At 42.4% G+C, this 20314-nt stretch overlaps 2 protein-coding genes across 4 annotated transcripts in view; both read right to left on the bottom strand.

Moving 5' to 3' along the window:
* LOC139579664 (protein unc-13 homolog A-like) overlaps positions 1–20259 on the bottom strand; it is a 97308-nt gene extending 77049 nt beyond the window's left edge. Inside the window, exon 1 of the mRNA XM_071408519.1 lies at positions 18902–20259. Coding sequence (XP_071264620.1) covers positions 18902–18923 — 22 coding nt within the window. The 5' untranslated portion in view covers positions 18924–20259. The remainder of the gene's footprint in view (positions 1–18901) is intronic.
* Positions 13532–16549, bottom strand: LOC139578309 (putative nuclease HARBI1). Of its 3 annotated transcripts, XM_071405718.1 has the most exons (7): positions 16050–16549; positions 15684–15754; positions 15420–15596; positions 14792–15329; positions 14607–14722; positions 14399–14510; positions 13532–14304 (listed from the first exon to the last, which is right to left on the bottom strand). In XM_071405718.1, the coding sequence occupies exons 4-7, from the start codon at positions 15261–15263 to the stop codon at positions 13934–13936; spliced, it is 1071 nt and encodes a 356-aa protein (XP_071261819.1). In that variant the 5' UTR covers positions 15264–15329; positions 15420–15596; positions 15684–15754; positions 16050–16549; the 3' UTR covers positions 13532–13933. The 3 variants fall into 3 exon arrangements, with proteins under 3 accessions (XP_071261819.1, XP_071261818.1, XP_071261817.1); XM_071405717.1 differs by having other exon boundaries at positions 15684–16549; XM_071405716.1 differs by having other exon boundaries at positions 15420–16549.
* Positions 20260–20314: the final 55 nt, after the last annotated feature.

Genomic DNA, 20314 nt, shown 5'->3' with positions numbered 1-20314 from the left:
TATTTTTCTTGTGTTCCATTAATCTCTCTGTGCAGCCAAGCAAGGGAGGAGCAGAACAGAGCCACGTTGCACCTCCACCACTAAAAATAATTGTAGCGGATTGGAGGTTTGGGGGTGGTGGTGGAGAGGGGTAGGAGAGGGGTACTCACGCCACTCACAGGTACAATGCTAAAGCATCTTGGCTGTGATGGCAGGAGGGTTTACAAAAAAAACTAAGCCAACATTTTGTGCAAACCCTCAGAAATGTGTCCTCTTCCTTACAACAGCAATTACAGATTCTCTTCGCTCTTTGCAGCAAATAATGCCGCTCTCGGCCTACAGTGGAGCGCCAAGGTTTTATTGCCTGAGATTTTCCAATCAAAAGCTTACAAGCACCTCATACTTCAGAGCAGTTGTATTTGTACCAAGAGCAAGCAACAGCAATATAATTCAAACCTGTAACCTGCAGGAATTCTCAGTTATGAAGAAACAGAAGAAGGAGCTAGAAAATAAAAATTATCTGAAAGGCAGGAATGAGACAACATAATTTATTAATCCCACCATATCATCTTATTCTATCTAATTGAAGGGGAAATTAAGTCACTCACTCACCCCATACTCAGGGGAGTATAGTGAAATGAATCTTGATTATAACGTGATAATAGTCAACATAATCAAAGGTCAAGGCTGTGTAATTTAACAGGATCCAATTAAATGCGCCCTTATGAAGAATAAGGGCACATAAAAAAAACATTGAATCCACAGAAATGGAAAAATGGAATTAAAGCCAAGGGCTTGCTTTCTTTCAAAGAGAAGCCTGATTCTTGCCTTCTCCGAGGCAAGATACAGGCATCATGTATTCAGAACGTAAACAGAGCATGAGATAATGTAATATCGTGTCTGATTATATGGAACTGAACAGGCCTCGGCTGGCGCAAGATAATTATCCTTGCATTGGATTACAGCATTATTCATGCTAGCTAGCTGTGCCACTGAACACATTAAATGCTGGGGAATACACTGAGAGCTTCAGTGGATGTTCATGTGGGAAGAAGAAATGACTGAGGGTTTCTCAAATAAAAACAAGCCCATTCATTACAGCAAGGAAGTGTGTGTGTGTACTGTTTGACATGGTAATGTGACTCTAGGCACAATGAAGCTAGGAATCTGCTCTCTCCCAGAGCACTGAGCAAGCCTCTTCCTTATCACTAATGATCTGAAGATATGCAAATAGACCTACAGTGCCTTCAGAAAGTATTCATACCCCTTGACATACTCCACATTTTGATGTGTTACAGCCTGAATTCAAAATTAATTATGTATTTTTTTCACCCATCGGCACACAATACCCCATAATGACATTTTTTTTAATGAAATAGGACTACGGCAGTGGTGGGCCGTCAGGGCCTGCAAGGCCTTCTCTGCTGGCCTAAACATCATCAGAATATATATTTTTTTTTTATATATATATATTTTCCCACAAATATGTATTAAATTATTCCCCAGAGTAAGAGTTATACTCTTCATTTCATAGCTTTCCTCTTGGTTGCACTGCTTCCAGCCCCAGGTTGAGATTTGGAGGGCTGGTCTTTATGTTAGATCTTTTTGTGTTGCCAGGGGTCTAAAATCTGCCCTCAGGCCTTCAGAATCAACAGTGCGGGCGCTTGTAGCTTATAGTGAATGGAAATGAAAATTTAGTGTCAACCAATCAGCTTTAGAGTTGGCTATTGTACGCCTGCTAGCTGGCTCCAGTGTTACACAGGAGCCAGCTAGCAGGCGTAGTGCGTGCACGTCTTTTGATTGGATTACCAATATTGAGAGGCAGGTCCTATGGGCAGGTCTATGCAGATCTAGGAAACTGATTTTGATAAACAAATTAATTCACGTACTACTAAGCTGTTTTTTCAACCCACAATGGCGGAAGGAGGAGAAGATATCGATTTGGTCGAGGATATAATTATAACGCCATTCTCAAGACGAACTTTTCAAGAAAAGTTAGACATTGTAAGGAGAGGTCGCCCGACGCCACAAAGCCTGTCACAGGCGGGAAAGCCACTTTCAAAGTTTCAACTACGAGCGCTGTCAATGGCTCACAGGCTCCGAGAAGCACTGTAAACTGTACTGCTGGGAATGCCTATTATTTGCAAGTGATCGATTTGGTGTTTGGAGCCACACTGGCTTTGCAAACTTGAGTTGTCTAACCAAGGTATCGATTTGGTCGAGGATATAATTATAACGCCATTCTCAAGACGAACTTTTCAAGAAAAGTTAGACATTGTAAGGAGAGGTCTCCGAGAAGCACTGCTACAAATTAATTCACGTACTACTAAGCTGTTTTTTCAACCCACAATGGCGGAAGGAGGAGAAGATATCGATTTGGTCGAGGATATAATTATAACGCCATTCTCAAGACGAACTTTTCAAGAAAAGTTAGACATTGTAAGGAGAGGTCGCCCGACGCCACAAAGCCTGTCACAGGCGGGAAAGCCACTTTCAAAGTTTCAACTACGAACGCTGTCAATGGCAGGCTCCGAGAAGCACTGCAAACTGTACTGCTGGGAATGCCTATTATTTGCAAGTGATCGATTTGGTGTTTGGAGCCACACTGGCTTTGCAAACTTGAGTTGTCTAACCAAGGCAGCAACGAGACTCCAAAGTACGGCTGGGCACTTACAAGCAATTGTGCTTTTGAAAACTTTTGGGGACACCGGAGTGGATCTACAGCTCAAAAAACAAGCGCACAGGGCAACGGAGCTGCACAATGAAAAGGTGAAGGGAAATATTGAAAAGACTCATTGATTGTGTCATGTTTTTGGGTAAACACTGTTTACCCAAAAATGTCAATTTGTCAATTTCAAGGTGACGCAACGCCTGGTTATACTGCGTTTCTGTCTAAATGTATAGTGTCTAGAGCCATGGCATCATAATGATGATAATAAGAGGTGGATTAATTCGGGCGGGACTGTGTAGTACCTCACTGAAGGCCCAGGCCCCAGGCCCACGGCACGCCACTGGACTACGGCGATATCTAATTTACATAGGTATTCACACCCCTGAATCGATACTTTGTAGAAGCATCTTTAGCAGCGATTAGAACTGTGAGTCTTTCAAGGTACAGTACCAGTCAAAAGTTTGAACACACCGAATCATTTGAAGGTTTTCTTTATTTTGACTATTTTCTACATTGTAGAATAATAGTAAAGACATCAAAACTATGAAATAACACATATGGGATCATGTAGTAACCAAAAAAGTGTTAAACAAATCCAAAAGCCTTTAACAGCTTTGCACACGCTTGGCATTCTCTCAACCAGCTTCATGAGGTAGTCACCTGGAATGCATTTCCATTAACAGGTGTGCCTTGTTAAAAGTTAATTTGTGGAATTTCTTTCCTTCTTAATGCATTTGAGCCAATCAGTTGTATTGTGACAAGGTAAGGGTGGTACAGTGCATTGCAAAAGTATCCGAGGACACACTGAAAAGGAGTGATATGGAGTGAGGAATGCACCAGGGAGTTCTGTGCGTATTCGGCCCAGGCTAGATAGCGACTCCACTCGTGTGGTTGGTGGGTGCAGTGTTGGCGAAGGTACTTCCCCATTTCCTGATTCAGGCGTTCCGTCTGCCCGTTGGTTTGGGGATGGTATCCAGAGGATAGGCTGGATACCACCCAGTTGGTCGCAGAACGCTCGCCACACCCTGGAGACGAACTGGGGTCCCTGATCCGAAACGATATCTTCCGGGATCCCATACAGACAAAACACCTGTTGGAACATGCACTCGGCAATTTCCATGGCATTAGGTAGATGCGGAAGGGTGATGAGTCAGCACATCTTGGAGAACCGGTCCTCTACACCTAAAATAGTCATGAAGCCGGAAGAGTCTGGCAGATCCATGAGGAAATCCATGGCGATACAGAACTATGGTCTGTGTTGTGTAGGTAAAGGCTCGAGATTACCGCTAGGTAGTTGGCGAGGGCTATTTGCCCAAGCACAGACGGGACAGGAAAGAACATAATCACGGACGTCGGCTGTTAGGGATGACCACCAGAACTTGCGCAGTAGCTCCGTGGTCCGGGTGATTCTGGGATGGCCAGAACTCAGCAAGGTATGGCACCACGGTATTAGTTAGGTCTTGCCTGCAGGGGTTTCTGGAGGTGCTGGGTTGTGGCGTAGAGCCTCTTGGATGGCTGCTTGGATTTCCCACTGTATGGGTCCCACGACACAAGACGGCGGCAGGATGGGCTCGGGAGCTGGGTTAGAGGAAGAGGCGTCAAATAGACGGGATAAGGAATGAGCCTTCACATTTTTCTTGCGGGGCAGGTAGGTGACTATGAAGTTGAATCGGGTGAAGAAGAGTGCCCAGCGAGCCTGTCTGGGGTTGAGCCTCTTAGCACTTCTTAAGTACTCCAAATTGCGGTGGTCGGTAAGAACAAGGAATGGGTGATGAGCTCCCTCTAATCAGCGGCACCACTCTTCGATAGCCGACCTCGGATGCATCCACCTCCAGAGCAAAAGGAAGGGTAGGATCTGGCTGCCTAAGGATGGGTGCAGAGGTGAAGAGGCATTTGAAGGTCTCAAATGCAGTAAGGGCGATGTCGGTCCATTGGAGTGTATGGGTTTTTTGACTGGTGAGAGCTGAGAGAGGAGCGATTGTGCTGCTGCAGTTTCGGATGAACCGGCGGTAGTAGTTGGAGAATCCTAGGAAATGTTGTAGTTCCTTTACGGTGGCAGGTTTGGGCCAGTTAAGCATGGCTGTGACTTTGCCTTCGTCAATGTTGACCCTTCCTGGTGTCAGCACGAACCCTAGGAAGGTTACCGTAGTAACGTGAAAGGCGCTCTTCTCAGTCTTGACATAAAGATGGTGTTGCTGTAGCTGTTGGAGGACCTGTTGCACATGCTGTACATGTTCTACAAGGGAGTGAGAGTAGATCAAGTTTTCACCAATGTACACGATGAGGAACTGGTTGATCATGTCCTGGAATACGTAATTAATGAAGGACTGGAAGACTGCAGGAGCATTGGTGAGACCATAGGGCATAACCAGGTATTCATAGTGACCCCTAGCGGTGATGAACACCATCTTCCAGTCATCCCCACTTCGGATACGGACCAAGTTGTAAGCACTATGTAGGTAGATGGTAGCCTGTCCAACTTGTACTAGTACGGCCGGAATCAGAGGAAGAGGGAAGCGATTCTTGATGGTAAGGTCATTGAGGGGTCGGTAATCTATGCAGAGACGGAGAATACCATCCTTTTTTTTTTACAAAAAAGAAACTGGATGCAGCCGGAGACGTGGATGGACGGATGAATCCCACGTTGAGAGCCTCTTCTACATAGGTGTCCATAGCCTCATTCTCTGGGATGGACAAGGGGTAGATCCGACCCTTAGGGGGCGATGCCCCAGGAAGGAGGTCGATTGCGCAGTCCTCCGGGCGATGAGGGGGCAGAATGAACACCTTTTTCTTGCTGAAGACACCCAGGAACTGGGCATATACAGGTGGGATGTGGGTTGGAATGGCAGACTCCGATCCTTCTATAGAGGTGGCTCGACAGGGTAGACTGAAGCAGTTCTTAAAACAGACGGAGACCATGACAGCAGTTCCCCTTGCCGCCAGGAGATGGCAGGGTTGTGAAGGCTTAGCCAGGGGTGACCGAGGATGAGGGGTTCTTTAGGTGAAGACAACATCATTAACTGAAGGACCTCAGAGTGAAGGAGGCCAATCTGAAGGGTGATACTGTCGGTCATGCGTGTCACAAGATCAGTTCCGAGAGGTTGTCCATCCAGCGCATTAATCCTAAAGGGAGGATTAACAGGGATTAGCTTGACCCTTATCTGTTGTGCCAATTGTTCATCAATGACATTTCCTGCAGCCCCTCGAGTCCACTAGTCCCTCCAGAAACTGATTGACCCCATTAGCAGAAAGAAGAGCCGGGATCCCAAACTGCCTTTTGGTAACGTTCAAAAACGTAGAGGTGCTTACCCGGGCGGAAGTGGAGGGGTTGTGGTCACCCCTTCGAGTTTGGCGAATTGGACAGCTATTGAGTAGGTGGTTACTCTCTCCACAATAGAGGCAAAGGTTTTCACGTAACCTCCGATGTCTCTCGGCAAACGTGAGAGGGGCGCGGCCGAGTTGCATGGGTTCAGGGCTATTGGACCGTGGTGGACGAGAGAAGGGCGTGGAAGACTTGCAGGCCATGGGCGACTTTATAGGTCTGCGGTCCACCAGCAGGTTGCCAATGGATATGGACATCCGGATGTACTGGTTTAGGTCCGTTAAATCTCCTCTGCAGGCCAGTTCAGTCTGTAACTCCCGATTAAGACCCCTCTGGTAGACTATAGGGAGAGCTGGTTCACTCCATCCACTGCCGGCAGCCATGGTACGAAACTCAAGGGCATACTCAGTGGTGGAGCGACGGCCCTGTCGCAGCTCACATAACAGGTCCCCGGTGAGACGACCTGAAACTGAATGGTCGAATACCTCAAAGAGGGCGTGGAAACATGATTAAGAGGACAGATCAGAACTTTGAGCGGCCCACGGGGCTGTGACCCAATTCAGAGCTTTGCCTGTGAGTAGGGAGATGACGAAGTCCACCCTGTCTTTGTCAGAGGTGAAGTCAGCTGGGTGATGGTCTATGTACAGGTTACACTGCATGAGAAATCATTGACATTTCCCTGGGGATCCGTGATATTTATTAGGCATGGATATGGGGGAGATGAACGAGAAGAAGCTGTGACACCTGATATGGGTGAAGCAGGAATGGACTGGCGAAGGAGGTCGCAGAGTTCATCGATTCGTTCCTCCTGTCTGGCCAGACGTAGCTGCAGCTCCGCTGAATCCATCTGTCGTTTTTGGTGAGGTATTCTGTAATGAACATGAGGGGAGACAGAGAGCTGGTTTCAAGCGCAGGGCACAGCAGGTGTTTATTGCATAGGACCACAGGAGGAGGCAGGTAGCTGGGTCCAGGGGCAGGCAGAAGGTCATACACAGGGGGTCCAAAAGGGCAACAGTACAGGCAGGGAAAAGGCTAGTAACGTAATCCAGGAGATCAGGCAATAGGTAGATAACAGGAAATCCGATAGGCTAAAGTACAGGCAGGGAATAGGCAAAAGGCATCGTTAGCGAGGCAATCAAAAACTATTATACACGGGAGCAGTAAATCACGGGAAAAACAGAGCTCTGAAAGACGTGTGTCACAAAACAAACAATACGTCACAGTGATGGGGTGTAAAGAACTGAACTAAATAGCGTGTGATAATGACATACAGGTGTGTGAACAGGTGATTAGAATTCAGGTGATTGGGATCTGGAGAGTGAGCTGTGTTCAGGGGATCTAGGTGTTTGAGAGTGTGAGCTGGAAAGTGGGCTGGAAAGTGAGCTGCGTTCAGGGGATCTACGTGTATGAGGTTTTGAATTGGAAGCAGACGTTACAGCCCCAGAGTCTGCAACACCACTAAGCAAGGGGCACCACCAAGCAAGCCGCACCATGAAGACCAAGGAGCTCTCCAAACAGGTCAGAGACAAAGTTGTGGAGAAGTACAGATCAGGGCTGGGTTATAAAAAAATATCCGAAACTTGGAACATCTCACGGAGCACCATCAAATCCATTATAAAAAATTGGAAGAATATGGCACCACAACAAACCTGCCAAGAGAGGGCACCACGAAAGTCAGAAATAGCGATATAATAAATAACTTACCTTTGATGATCTTCTTCTGTTGGCACTCCAAAAGGTCCCAGTTACATCACAAATGGTCCTTTTGTTCGATAATGTCCTTCTTTATATCCATAAAAACTCAGTTTAGATGGCTCGCTTCAGTCAATAATGAACCCAGTTTCCCTCCATCAAAATGCATACAAAATGAATCCCAAACGTTACTAATAAACTTTTCCAAACAAGTCAAATAACGTTTATAATCAAACCTTAGGTACCCTAATACGTAAATAAACCATAAAATTTAAGACGGAGAATCGTTATTGTCTTTACCGGAGAAAAATAACAAAGAACGCGCTCTCTTTCACACGCTTGGAAACACTACAGCCAAAATGGGAGCTACCTAGAAAAACTACAATTTCTGGCAAATTTTTCCAAAAAACAGCATGAAACTCTTTCTTAAGACTGTTGACATCTAGTGGAAGCCCTAGGAACTGCAATCTCTGAGGATTTTGTCTTATAATAAAAGTGACAGCCATTGAAAACAGTGGTAGGCTGAATTTTTTGGGGGGGGGTGGTTTGTCCTCTGGGTTTCGCTTGCCATATCAGTTCTGTTATACTCACAGACATAATTCTAACAGTTTTAGAAACTTTAGAGTGTTTTCTATCCAAATCTATCTAAGTATATGCATATGCTAGCTTCTGGGCCTGAGTAACAGGCAGTTTACTTTTGGCACGCTTTTCATCCGGATGTGAAAATACTGCCCCTACCCAAGAGAGGTTAATCAGCATGGCTACCACAGCATTCTGCAGTGATATGCCATCCCATCTGGTTTGCGCTTAGTGGGACTATAATTTGTTAACAGGACAATGACCCAACACACCTAAAGGGCTATTTGACCAAGAAGGAGAGTGATGGAGTCCTGCATCAGATGACCTGGCCTCCACAATCACCTGACCTCAACCCAATTGAGATGGTTTGGGATGAGTTGGACCGCAGAGTGAAGAAAAAGCAACCAATGAGTGCTCAGCATATGTGGGAACTCCTTCAAGACTGTTGAAAAAGCATTTCAGGTGAAGCTGATTAAGAGAATGCCAAGAGTGTGCAAAGCTGTCTTCAAGGCAAAGGGTGGCTACTTTGAAGAATCCAAAATATATTTTGATTTGTTTAACAGTTTTTTCATTACTACATGATTCCGTATGTGTTATTTCATAGTTTATGTTTTCACTATTATTCTGTAATGTAGAAAATAGTAAAAATATAGATAAACCATTGAATGAGTTGGTGTGTCCTAACTTTTGACTGGTACTGTGAGTCTCTAAGAGCTTTCCACACCTGGTTTGTGCAACATTTGCCCAGTATTCTTTTTTAAAATCGTCAAGTTCTGTCAAATTGGTTGTTGATCATCGGTAAACAATAATTTTCAGGTGATGCCATAGATTTTCATGTAGATATACAGTTGAAGTCGTAAGTTTACATACACTTAGGTTAAAACTCGGTTTTCAACCACTCCACAAATTTCTTGTTAACAAACTATAGTTTTGGCAAGTCGGTTAGGACATCTACTTTGTGCATGACATAAGTCATTTTTCCAACAATTGTTTACAGACAGATTATTTCTCTTATAATTCACTGTATTACAATTCCATTGGGTCAGAAGTTTACATACATTAAGTTGACTGTGCCTTTATTAAACAGCTTGGGAAATTCCTGAAAATTATGTCATGGCTTTAGAAGTTTCTGATAGGCTAATTGACATAATTTGAGTCAATTGGAGGTGTACCTGTGGATGTATTTCAAGGCCTAACTTCAATCTCAGTCCCTCTTTGCTTGACATCATAGGAAAATCAAAAGAAATAATTGTAGACCTCAAGTTTGGTTCATTCTTGGGAGCAATTTCCAATCACCTGAAGGTACCATGTTCATCTGTACAAACAATAGTACGCAAGTATAAACACCATGGGACCACGCAGAATTCATACCGCTCAGGAAGAAGACGTGTTCTGTCTCTTAAAGATGAACGTACTTTGTTGCGAAAAGTGCAAATCAATCCCAGAACAACAGCAAGGACCTTGTGAAGATGCTGGAGGAAACGGGTACAAAAGTATCTATATCCACAGTAAAACAAGTCCTATGTCGACATAACCTGAAAGGCCGCTCAGCAAGGAAGAAGACACTGCTCCAAAACTGCCATAAAAAAGCCAGACTACGGTTTGCAACTGCACATGAGGACAAAGATCATACTTTTTGGAGAAATGTCCTCTGGTCTGATGAAACAAAAATAGAACTGTTTGACCATAATGACCATCGTTATGTTTGGAGGAAAAAGGAGGAGGCTTGCAAGCTGAAGAACACCATTCCAACCGTGAAGTACGGGGGTGGCAGCATCATGTTGTGGAGGTCCTTTGCTGCAGGAGGGACTGGTGCACTTCACAAAATAGATGGCATCATGAGGGAGGAAAATTGTGTGGATATATTGAAGCAACATCTCAAGACATCAGTCAGGAAGTTAAAGCTTGGTCGCAAAAGGGTCTTCCAAATGGACAATGACCCCAAGCATACTTCCAAAGTTGTGGCAAAATGGCTTAAGGACAACAAAGTTAAGGTATTGGAGGGCCATCACAAAGCCCTGACCTCAATCCCATAGATAATTTGAGGGCAGAACTGAAAATGCATGTGCGAGCAAGGAGGCCTACAAACCTGACTCAGTTACACCAGCTCTGTCAGGAGGAATGGGCCAAAATTTAACCAACTTATTGTGGGAAGCTTGTGGAAGTCTACCTGAAATGTTTGACCCAAGTTAAACAATTTAAAGGCAATGCTACTAAATACTAATTGAGTGTATGTACACTTCTGACCCACTGGGAATGTGATGAAAGAAATAAAAGCTGAAATAAATGATTCTACTATTATTCTGACATTTCACATTTTTTAAATAAAGTGGTGATCATAACTGACCTAAGACAGGGAATTTTTACGAGGATTAAATGTCAGGAATTGTGAAAACTGAATTTAAATGTATTTGGCTAAGGTGTATGTAAACTTCCGACTTCAACTGTAAGTCAAAGTGTAACTCAGCCACTCAGGAACATTCACTGACTTCTTGGTAAGCAACTCGAGTGTAGATTTGGTGTTGTGTTTTAGATTATTGTCCTACTGGAAGGTGAATTAATCTCCCAGTGTCTGGTGGAAAGCAGACTGAACCAGGTGTTCCTCTAGGATTTTGCCAGTGGTTAGCTCCATTCCATATTTTTTTTTCCTGAAAAACTCCCCAGTCCTTAACAATTACAAGCATACACATAACATGGTGCAGTCACAACTATGCTTGAAAATATGTAGAGTGGTACTCAGTAATGTGTTGAATTGGATTTGTCCCAAACATAACACTTTGCAGTATTACTTTAGTGCCTTGTTGTAAACAGGATGCATGTTTTGGAATATTTGTATTCTGTACAGGTTTCCTTCTTTCGCGCTGTCAATTAGGTTAGTATTGTGGAGTTACTACAATGTTTTTGATCCATCCTCAGTTTTCTCCTATCATATCCATTTAACTGTAACTGGGCTCATGGTGAAATCCCTGAGCAGTTTCCTTCCTCTCCGGCAACTGAGTTAGGAAGGACGCCTGTACCTTTGTCGTGACTGGGTCTATTGATACACCATCCAAAGTGTAATGAATAACTTCACCATGCTCAAAGGGATATTCAATGTCTACTTTTTTTATCAATAGGTGCATTTCTTTGAAAACCTCCCTGGTCTTTGTGGTTGAATTTGTTTTTGAAATTCACTGCTCGACTGAGGCCCCTTACAGATAATTGTATGTGTGGGGTGCATGCATAGATGAGGTAGTCGTTCAAAAATAATTTACAACGCTATTATTGCATACAGAGTCCATGGAAGTTATGTGACTTGTTAAGCACATTTAGGCTTGCCATAACAAAGGGATGAAATACTTATTGACTCAAGACATTTCAGCTTTTATTTCTTTAATTAATTTGTAAAAAACGTTAAAATAAAATAATACTAATTCCACTGACATTATGGGGTATTGTGTGTAGGCCAGTGAGAAAAAAAATCTGAGTGTAATCCATTTTAAATTCAGCCTGTAGGACAACAAAATTTGGAAAAAGTCAAGGGCTGTGAATACTTTCTTAAAGCCCTGTATAGGCCGAGTTATATTCATGCATTTACAAAAAATGGTAACAGTGGGGACACTTCCTCTCCCCTGGGTTGTTGTTGCTGCCATATCTACATGTATTAAAGACCTAGAAAAGTCCCCGTGAAGTCTCTCAAGCTCACCGTGGCAACTGGATGTTAACCAAAAATAACCACTAACATAGCTGTGCACTCAATACTAATGGGAAAGCGCCCAAATGCCAGGGAATAGAGGGTTGCTATGCCAACAAAGCTTGAGGATATTGAGGGTACATCTGGGGATCTGTCTCAATCCTGACATCTGTGCAATCAGCTTGTTTATACAACTACGGTGCCAAGAACATATCCTGTCACAAACACTTTGGAGTGGGCGGTTTGGGTTGCTGAGGGTGGCATGTCGCTCTACCTCTACGTATAGTACCTTGATATATGACAATAACATAGAACTGCCCTAATCTATAACAGGCAGGCTACTAACACATTAAAATCGACAAGCTACAGAGGGAGCAAAAAGGGTCAAAAGGATTCACAAAACTGCTGATATTCAAACAACCTGACCCAAAAACAGACTTGTCACCAGGCTGCTCGTTATGGCGCACACCTGTCACCATTGTTTCACGCATCAACGCATAATGACACTCACCTGCACTCCATCACCTCCTTGATTACCTGCCCTATATATGTCACTCCCTTTGGTTCCTTCCCCAGGCATCATTGTTTCATGTCTGTGTGCTGTTAGTGTGTTTTGTATTATGTTCTGTTTATTTTAATAAAATACTCACTCCCTGAACTTGCTTCCAGACTCTCAGTGTTACAAGACTATTCCAAATGTGCTCTGATGTCAGTTAAACATCTAGTTTTGATTGAAATTTGGTTGAATTGTCAACTAACGTGAAATCAACTAAGTATTTCACCATGACATTGAATTTAAGTTAAAAGTTGGGTGGAAAAAAGGCAAAATTCCCATACCTTGATCACTATTTGCAAATCCAATCAGTTTTCCACGTTGATTCAACATCAGGGGCCTGTTGCACAAAACTAGGATAAGGGATTAAGCCAGGATATCTTGGTGATCCTGGCTCAATTGATCCGTAATCCGGTTGCACTAAAGATGGATAGGGGGCAGGAGGATATGTTATGGTATAAATTACCATGGAGATTTATTCTGTGGAGCTAGCCTGCTCCAGACCAGGCTAAATTCCAGGATCTATTTAATCTCATCCCTAATGTCAGTCAGCAGTCACCACAAATGGAAACCAATAGTTATTTCACTGCTCACTATACATTGTTATCACATATAACTAGACCCACTGTTATTATTTAAACGTTTGTGATCATTAATTTCAATGATTTTGGATAAAAAATGATTTTTAGATGATGTTGCTATCATTAGATAATTTACAGTTTCCCATAGACTATAAGGCTATATATAAAATGATAGAATAGTAGGGCCACAGAGGGGAAAAAAACACAAGTCATAATATTGTAACCAGTTGTTTTAAAGGAGGACAGTTGTTAAAATGACATATGTGGGGCATTTCGTGAAGTTGTACTTCAGTATGGTTTCATAAACAAAGACATGCTGATGTGCCAGAATATTAAGTATCACATTGTCATAAGTATCAAAACTGTAAAAACAATATGTAGCTTTTCTGCAGAAAGAACCAGCCTCATAAATTTATGACTTTATCCTTTTTCTTCAGTGTGGCCCTAGTACTCTGTCATATAAACAAATACACATTCCATATGAATATAAAAACACAATGTGTAACATTATGTTCCTTTATTGAATAAGGACAAAACAAAGCAGGTAAACCATCAGCTCCTTTCGAAACTGAAGTCACAGTGACTCTACAAGATGGAAAGCACAGAATCCAAGCATATTATACAAAATGATACATACACATTCAAAGGTCTGTATATAACACACCCTGCATGTCTGCACACTAAAATAAATGCAGGACAAATCCATACACATCAACTGAACAGACAAATGAATGGATGCAGTAGCCTCCCTGCAGCCTTGTATTACACACAGTATACCGCACAAACATCATAAGAGGCCAAATTCGTCAAAAAACGAACCCAAAAAAACCCAAATTCCTCTGCCACCGCAGGACATATTTAACCAAAATTGAAAGCACACATACTAACTAAAATAATTCAACACATATTGGTCCCTCAGCAGCCGACCACTGTCGTCATCAGGGAAGATTGCCGGATTGTCCCAGTCCATGGCTGGTGGCACTCTGGGGGCCCTCTCCTTCCTCAGGCAGGCCACATTGTGGAGGACAGCACAAGCCACAGTAATATCACATGCCCTAACAGGGCTGACCCTTAATTTGTGAAGGCAGTGAAAGCGTGCCTTCAGGAGGCCAAAGGTCATTTCAACTCTGGCCCTGGTCCTGGCATGGGCATGGTTGTAGGCCTGCTGTGCTTCCTGGGGGTCTGTGAAAGGTGTCAGGAGAAAAGGCTGGCAGCCATACCCCCTGTCTCCCAGCAACACACCAGAGAATTCACCTGTCAACACAAAATCTCATCATTACTACCTCATAAACACAGTGATATTCTTGACACAGCCATGATGGTTATAAATAGGGGTTGTGTGGCTTACCTTGTGATAGGCACTGATAGATTTCAGAGGCCCGAAAGATTCTGGAGTCATGGACTGAGCCAGGCCATTTTGCCACAACATTGCTGATCACACAGTCAGCATTGCAGACCATCTGAAATCATAAGATGAGGAATATTACACCAATCAATGCACATCACTGGCAATGCAGAGTGTTCGTCAATGGACAATATCAAAAAGTTATGTTCACCTGAACATTAATGCTGTGAAAGGATTTCCTATTCACAAAATCGGCCTCATGGGCACCTGAGGGGGCTTTTATCCTTATGTGTGTGCAGTCCACTGCACCAATGACATTGGGGAAACCTGTCACACAAAGTAATGAGTATCCTACTATGTGTTAACAGTTGTCCTGTAATTTGTAGATCCTCTTACCTGCAATCCTATAGAACTCCTCTTTGATGTCACAGAGTCTTCTGTGGCCAGGGAAGGAGATGAAGACATCTGCTAATGCTTTGATAGCCAGACACACACTCCTTATTGTGCGGCAAATTGTGGCCTTGTTCAGCTGTTCTGCATCCCCCACTGAGTACAGGAAGGCTCCACTAGCAAAAAAGCGCAAGGCCACACAAACCATTTGTTCCACACTCAGTGCATGGCTCCGTGCAGTGCGGTGCTTAATCCTGGGACCCAGTAGTCTGCATAGATACCTGATGCCATCTGCAGAAAACCTGTATCTTTCATATAGATGGTCATCAGGGAAGGCCAGTGGGTCCAACCGGTCCCTGAAGACCCTTTCTCGCCTGAAGGCTCTCCTCAGCACAAGTGCTTCTTCATCCACCACATCTCGCACGAATGGGCATGCCATTGTCAGAGCAGAAAGGAACACACAATTTTGGGCCTTCATATAGGCTAGTGGCCACACCTGGTGCTTGTGCTGGTGGCTCTAACAGGAACACAGTGCTGCCAGACACTGCAAGGCAATAGGTAAACCAAAGTCAGACAGTCCAAATTGATTCAATATGAATGTGGTTGTATCCCATGTAGAGATGGAAGGACATACCTTGAATGAAGCGGGTGGCATCTTGGGAGGAACCTATGCTCGTCTCTTTCCCCCCAGGGATCCCCTCTAAGACGGGCCTGCCTTTATTTAGCTCCAAGGCCATGTCCTCTGCTGGGGTAAGGTCAGCCTTTGGTGACCCACCACCCGTGCCTTGTCTGTGGGTATTCTTTTTCACTGCTAAAACAGTACAGACAATGTGTGAGCAGGCACCTTCTGGGTACAATATATGCTTGTGCTTTGTTAAATATTAGTCAGGGACCATACCATTCTGCAGAATGTTCTTGTATTTGATTTTGACCTGCTGCCATGTCCGTTTTGGCCCGTTCATGTTTAATCTACACACACACACACACACACACACACACACATTTAATGGAGTCACACTGCAAAAAATTACTTGGTATTTTTGTCTTGTTTTCAGTAAAAATATCAAAAAATTTATCATAGCTTTATACAGTGTGATGGAGTTACTTTACACAATTTCACTCATATCTGCAGTGCATTTCAATTAAACATTTAACCGTTTCATAATTACAGTACAACTGCATTTTTGGAGATGTGAATTAAATATTTGAATTGTAATTGTGATGTTTCAGCGGAGCGGTGAGTGTGTAATTGTGCACTACTTACGCATTCAGGCGGTCTGCAATACTTTGCCACGCTTTTTCTCTTTGCTTTATCACTGTGGCGGTGTTGCCTTTCTTCTTAATTATATCTTTTACCTCCTCGTATGCCTCCATGAGGATTTGTGCTTCCGACGGGGAAAAGTACGCGGCTCTAGTTGCCATGGTAAATCAGTTAATCTGTGATCTGTGGCGGGGTCTATTTGAGTGAGCCGTGAGCGCGCACCTATCCAGGATTGGTTTCACCTGGCTTAATGAATCCGTGTCTGCTCATCCTGGCTTGGTCTTTGTGCAACCAATTAAGCCTGGACGCACATGTTTTGGCTTCATTGAGCTCAGCTGAGTCATTTATCCCGGATGTCTTAATTCTACTTTTGTGCAACAGGCCCCTGCACTCTGAATTGTTTTGTTGAAATTAGGTGGAAACAACGTTGATTCAACCAGTTTTTTCCCAGTTGGTTTTGCCGTTTTAAACTTACAAAACATTTGCTTTTGGGTGTTTTGTTTGGAGAGTAACTGGGAGAGTAAATTGCTTAGGGATTCATGCCAATACCCCATTGCCCAGGGTAAAATCTCTTGGACACACTTTTATCATCCGCTGAGAAATGTATTTCACACAAACAATCAAATCATTCTAGAAGGGGTATATGGCCAACAACACTGATTCAACATAGTAGGCTAGTGCTAGAGGCAATCTACTGTGATCACGGCAGTGAAAGGCTGCATTCAGCAGATTTCCTTGGAAACTCATGATTTCTCAAGAGGAAGGCTGTCATAAGGAATGCAATCATCATTAGATGACCAAAAGCGAAACAGTCCACTGGGCACAAACTGGTTGAATCGGCATGATTTCAATGAAATTTGTCAACGTATTGTGATGTGGAATCTGTGGAAAATACATGGATTTGCAAAAAGTCATCAACTGTTGTTTTGAGGGCAAAATTCAACAACAGAGTTATGTCATCATGGTAAGCAATTTTCAACATAGACAACCCTTGTTAGGGTTAGGAGTTAGGTTAAAGGGTTAAGGTTAGGTTTAGGGTTAGCTAAAATGGTTAAGGTAAGGGTTAGGGGAATGGTTAGCTAACATACTAAGTAGTTGCAAAGTAGCTAAAAAGGAGTAAGTAGTTGAAAAGTTGCTAATTAGCTGACATTCTGATGATGAGATTCGCCTACCCATCCACCCCGACCAACCACCCTCCTTTCGTTATTGCCTTAAGTAACCTTCGGTCTTATGTAACCATACCAAACGGAATTTATCATACTAATTTTAGTGTCCCAGATTACATTTACTATGTTACGTCTAGTCTGAGACCAGGCTGCCCATCCAGGGTTTTAACTAAGCCCAGCCATATTTAGCTTTGATATTTGTCACTGACTACTGCCAATGAGCTATCATGAGAATGATTATTGAGAGATCTCATTACTAAATATAGATTCACTGTTGCTATCAAAGTCATTCCAAAGGGTAGGTTTAGCAGAGCAAATGAAATGTAATCATACTCTCTCTCTAAGTCATATATCATCAATGATACTATTTAGGCCTAAAATATTATAGCATTTGCGAAGTTATCAACAGCTACTGTTTCAATTCAAACCAGGGTTCAACAAAAAATAGACATTATATATACAGGCCTAGGGTTTCAAGCTTTGGTTGACGTCAAATTTAATCTTCAAGTTAATAATGAATATATTGGATTCACATCTCTATTTCAACCAAAAATCAACCAAAGTTAAAGAATAGGACTAAATCAAATCAAACTTTATTAAAGTGCATTTAAAGTTTGATTTGATAGGATTTAGTCCTATTCTTTAACTTAGATATGTTTGGTCCAGAAAAACTGGAATTAATGTCAGACTAAGTCAGTGGTACAAAATATACATCTCCTTCCAATGTTGATATTTGGTTGCGTTGACAACCAAACACAATTAAACATCACTTTTGCAATACAGTAAATAGTGTATTAACTTGTCAACAAGTTAACAAATTCTATGTTGGATTCACGTCTCCAACTAAACCAAAAGTTAAAGTTAAAGAATATTATTAAGCCAGTGGTTCAGATTAAACTACCCAAGCATTAGATACATCTCATTTAAATGCTGATATTTGGTTGCGTTGTCAACCTAACACAGTTCGATATTACTTTTGTAATACAGTAAATAGCCTTAAATTTAGGCTATCTTACAAACGAATGTAAGAGTTTTTATTAAACATTAAAATGAGTAACTCATCCATGGCCACATTTTGAGGTTACTGTAACTATAAAAGTTGTATTATGTAATCATAGAAAGCGTGCATGTTCAAGATAGCATGCAAAAAAACTGCACAGCGGGAAGCACTCGTTTTAATGTTACTGTACTACTAAGACATAACCTTAATCAAAAGTCTAGTGAGGGGATATGGTAAATAGGACTATCTACTAGAAATCAGACATTTTCATACCACAGGCCTAATATGAGGTTTTCGAATTCTGTTCAAATCCTAATTTGGTGCGGTGAATAGGCTTCTGACAATCAACGTGTTTATGATGACATTGGTAGCCTATTACGCTTCTTTATCACTAGAAGACACTCCTATAATCAAAAGAAGAATTAAACCAATTAAACAACCATAAAATGTTGGCCACAAAATACAAACATACTGTCAGTTTATTCAGTTAACAGCCAACTTAAATCACATTTAGTAAAAAGCGCTTAATTTATAAAACCACAATTGATAAATTTTATAGCAGAATGAGATTGAGATTCATTGAAGAAAACAGCCCGCGAAGCAGCTGGTTACCCGACTAAACAAGAGCATTTCTCTCGACAGCCAGTAGGCTACCGCAAGCTTGAAATATGTTTGTTTTTATCGCTTACCTCCAACACACAGCAATGACATCTCTTAGCTCTGGCTATGATCGCTCCCAGATGTCCACCGGCTTCAATCCGGAGTAGATATCTGTCTCTATAGCCTGTATAAATAGGTGGACGTAATCAGCTCCGCTTCACTACTAAGCTATTGCGTGTCACTGCTATGTGACAATAAAAAAAAGCTGGCCTTTCCCTCTCACCCACTGAGTCTGGATCAATTTGGGGGGAGGGAGGGGGGGTATATTTCCTCCTCCTCAGCTCTCCGCTCCCCGACTCACAGCCATCTTGTTCAGCACCACCACTGTAAGGACAGTTCCCAAGAGTGACGTCACGGTAGTGAGGACGGGATGGACCAACGCTGTTTGGCAGTCGGAACACTCTACCTCAACGTTACGTGGCACCGCTGAAAATCTCAAATGTAGACTACAACATCTTCTAATCTCAGTTAACTGGACCTAAAATAGGATTATAAAGAGTCTTCAAGTCCACTACCAAGGATGACTACAAGCAAGTAGACTTACCCTAGTGCGTACTTTGGGTAAAAAAGAAGGAATACATTAAAGTAGAGAAGTAACCTATTGAATAACTTACATGCCATCTTTACCCTGACAGAATTATATTCTGCGCCTAGAATTAGTCTGCCTCTCCTTGTTCCAATCCAAGCTTTTAGAAACATATATTACAGGGCATACTTTGAGGAAAAAAATTGAATGTATTTGTTATGTCCTTGAAAAGGGGCAATCAGCTGTTGCTATATACACTGTACATTTTTTCACTTAAAAATGTATGATATGTAGCCATTTATTATTGAAGAATATAATTTATAAATGCCTCACGAGTTTAGTTCAACTGTCTCACCTCATCAGAACCCCAAATATAAGCTTGTTTTTACTCCAATGTCTGTAAAGAAACACTCTATATATCCTTAAAACATCATTAAAACTATAATTTTGATATCATGGCTGTTCAGTCCTTGCATCCATAGCTCGGTCTATGAATTTGAGTGGTTACATTTCTCAAGCCCCCAGCTTTTAAACGAAACAGGGACAACACTTTGTTATCGTTTTTACTGCCGATTGCTGCTTTAATTAAGTGATAGTAAAAAACACTATAGTAAAAACACATTGGGAAAGGCCTACAGTGAATCAAGAAGATCTAAACCAATTAAACCTGTCAATACTGAGAGTGGATTGAAAAGTCAATCCATGAATGGAAAATTATGAAATTAACTCAAATTTAAAGAAACTGTGTACAACCCAATCAAGCTAACTGACTTTTCTAAATGAGCTATACCACCCTCTGGTGGGGATCTAGAAACTAAGATCAGGCAAGTCTGTCCAAAATAATTTTTTCCATACTTCTGTCCATTGTAAAGTGGGGCCAGCAGGTGCTATCTGCGGCTATTGAGTCATCAGGCCA

The sequence above is a fragment of the Salvelinus alpinus genome, chromosome 6, assembly GCF_045679555.1.
Source record: "Salvelinus alpinus chromosome 6, SLU_Salpinus.1, whole genome shotgun sequence".
In the NCBI taxonomy this organism is placed as follows: domain Eukaryota; kingdom Metazoa; phylum Chordata; class Actinopteri; order Salmoniformes; family Salmonidae; genus Salvelinus; species Salvelinus alpinus.
Note: the sequence above shows the minus strand (reverse complement) of the source record. Positions and strands in the feature narration are given on the sequence as shown.

Excerpts from the sequence above, each read along its gene's own strand:
- LOC139578309 (XM_071405716.1), bottom strand. The coding sequence starts at position 15,263 with ATGAAGGCCCAAAATTGTGTGTTCCTTTCTGCTCTGACAATGGCATGC. Across the intron at positions 14,723-14,791 it reads GGAGTTCTATAGGATTGCAG|GTTTCCCCAATGTCATTGGT; the intron begins GTAAGAGGATCT and ends TTTGTGTGACAG. Across the intron at positions 14,511-14,606 it reads TTCACAGCATTAATGTTCAG|ATGGTCTGCAATGCTGACTG; the intron begins GTGAACATAACT and ends TTATGATTTCAG.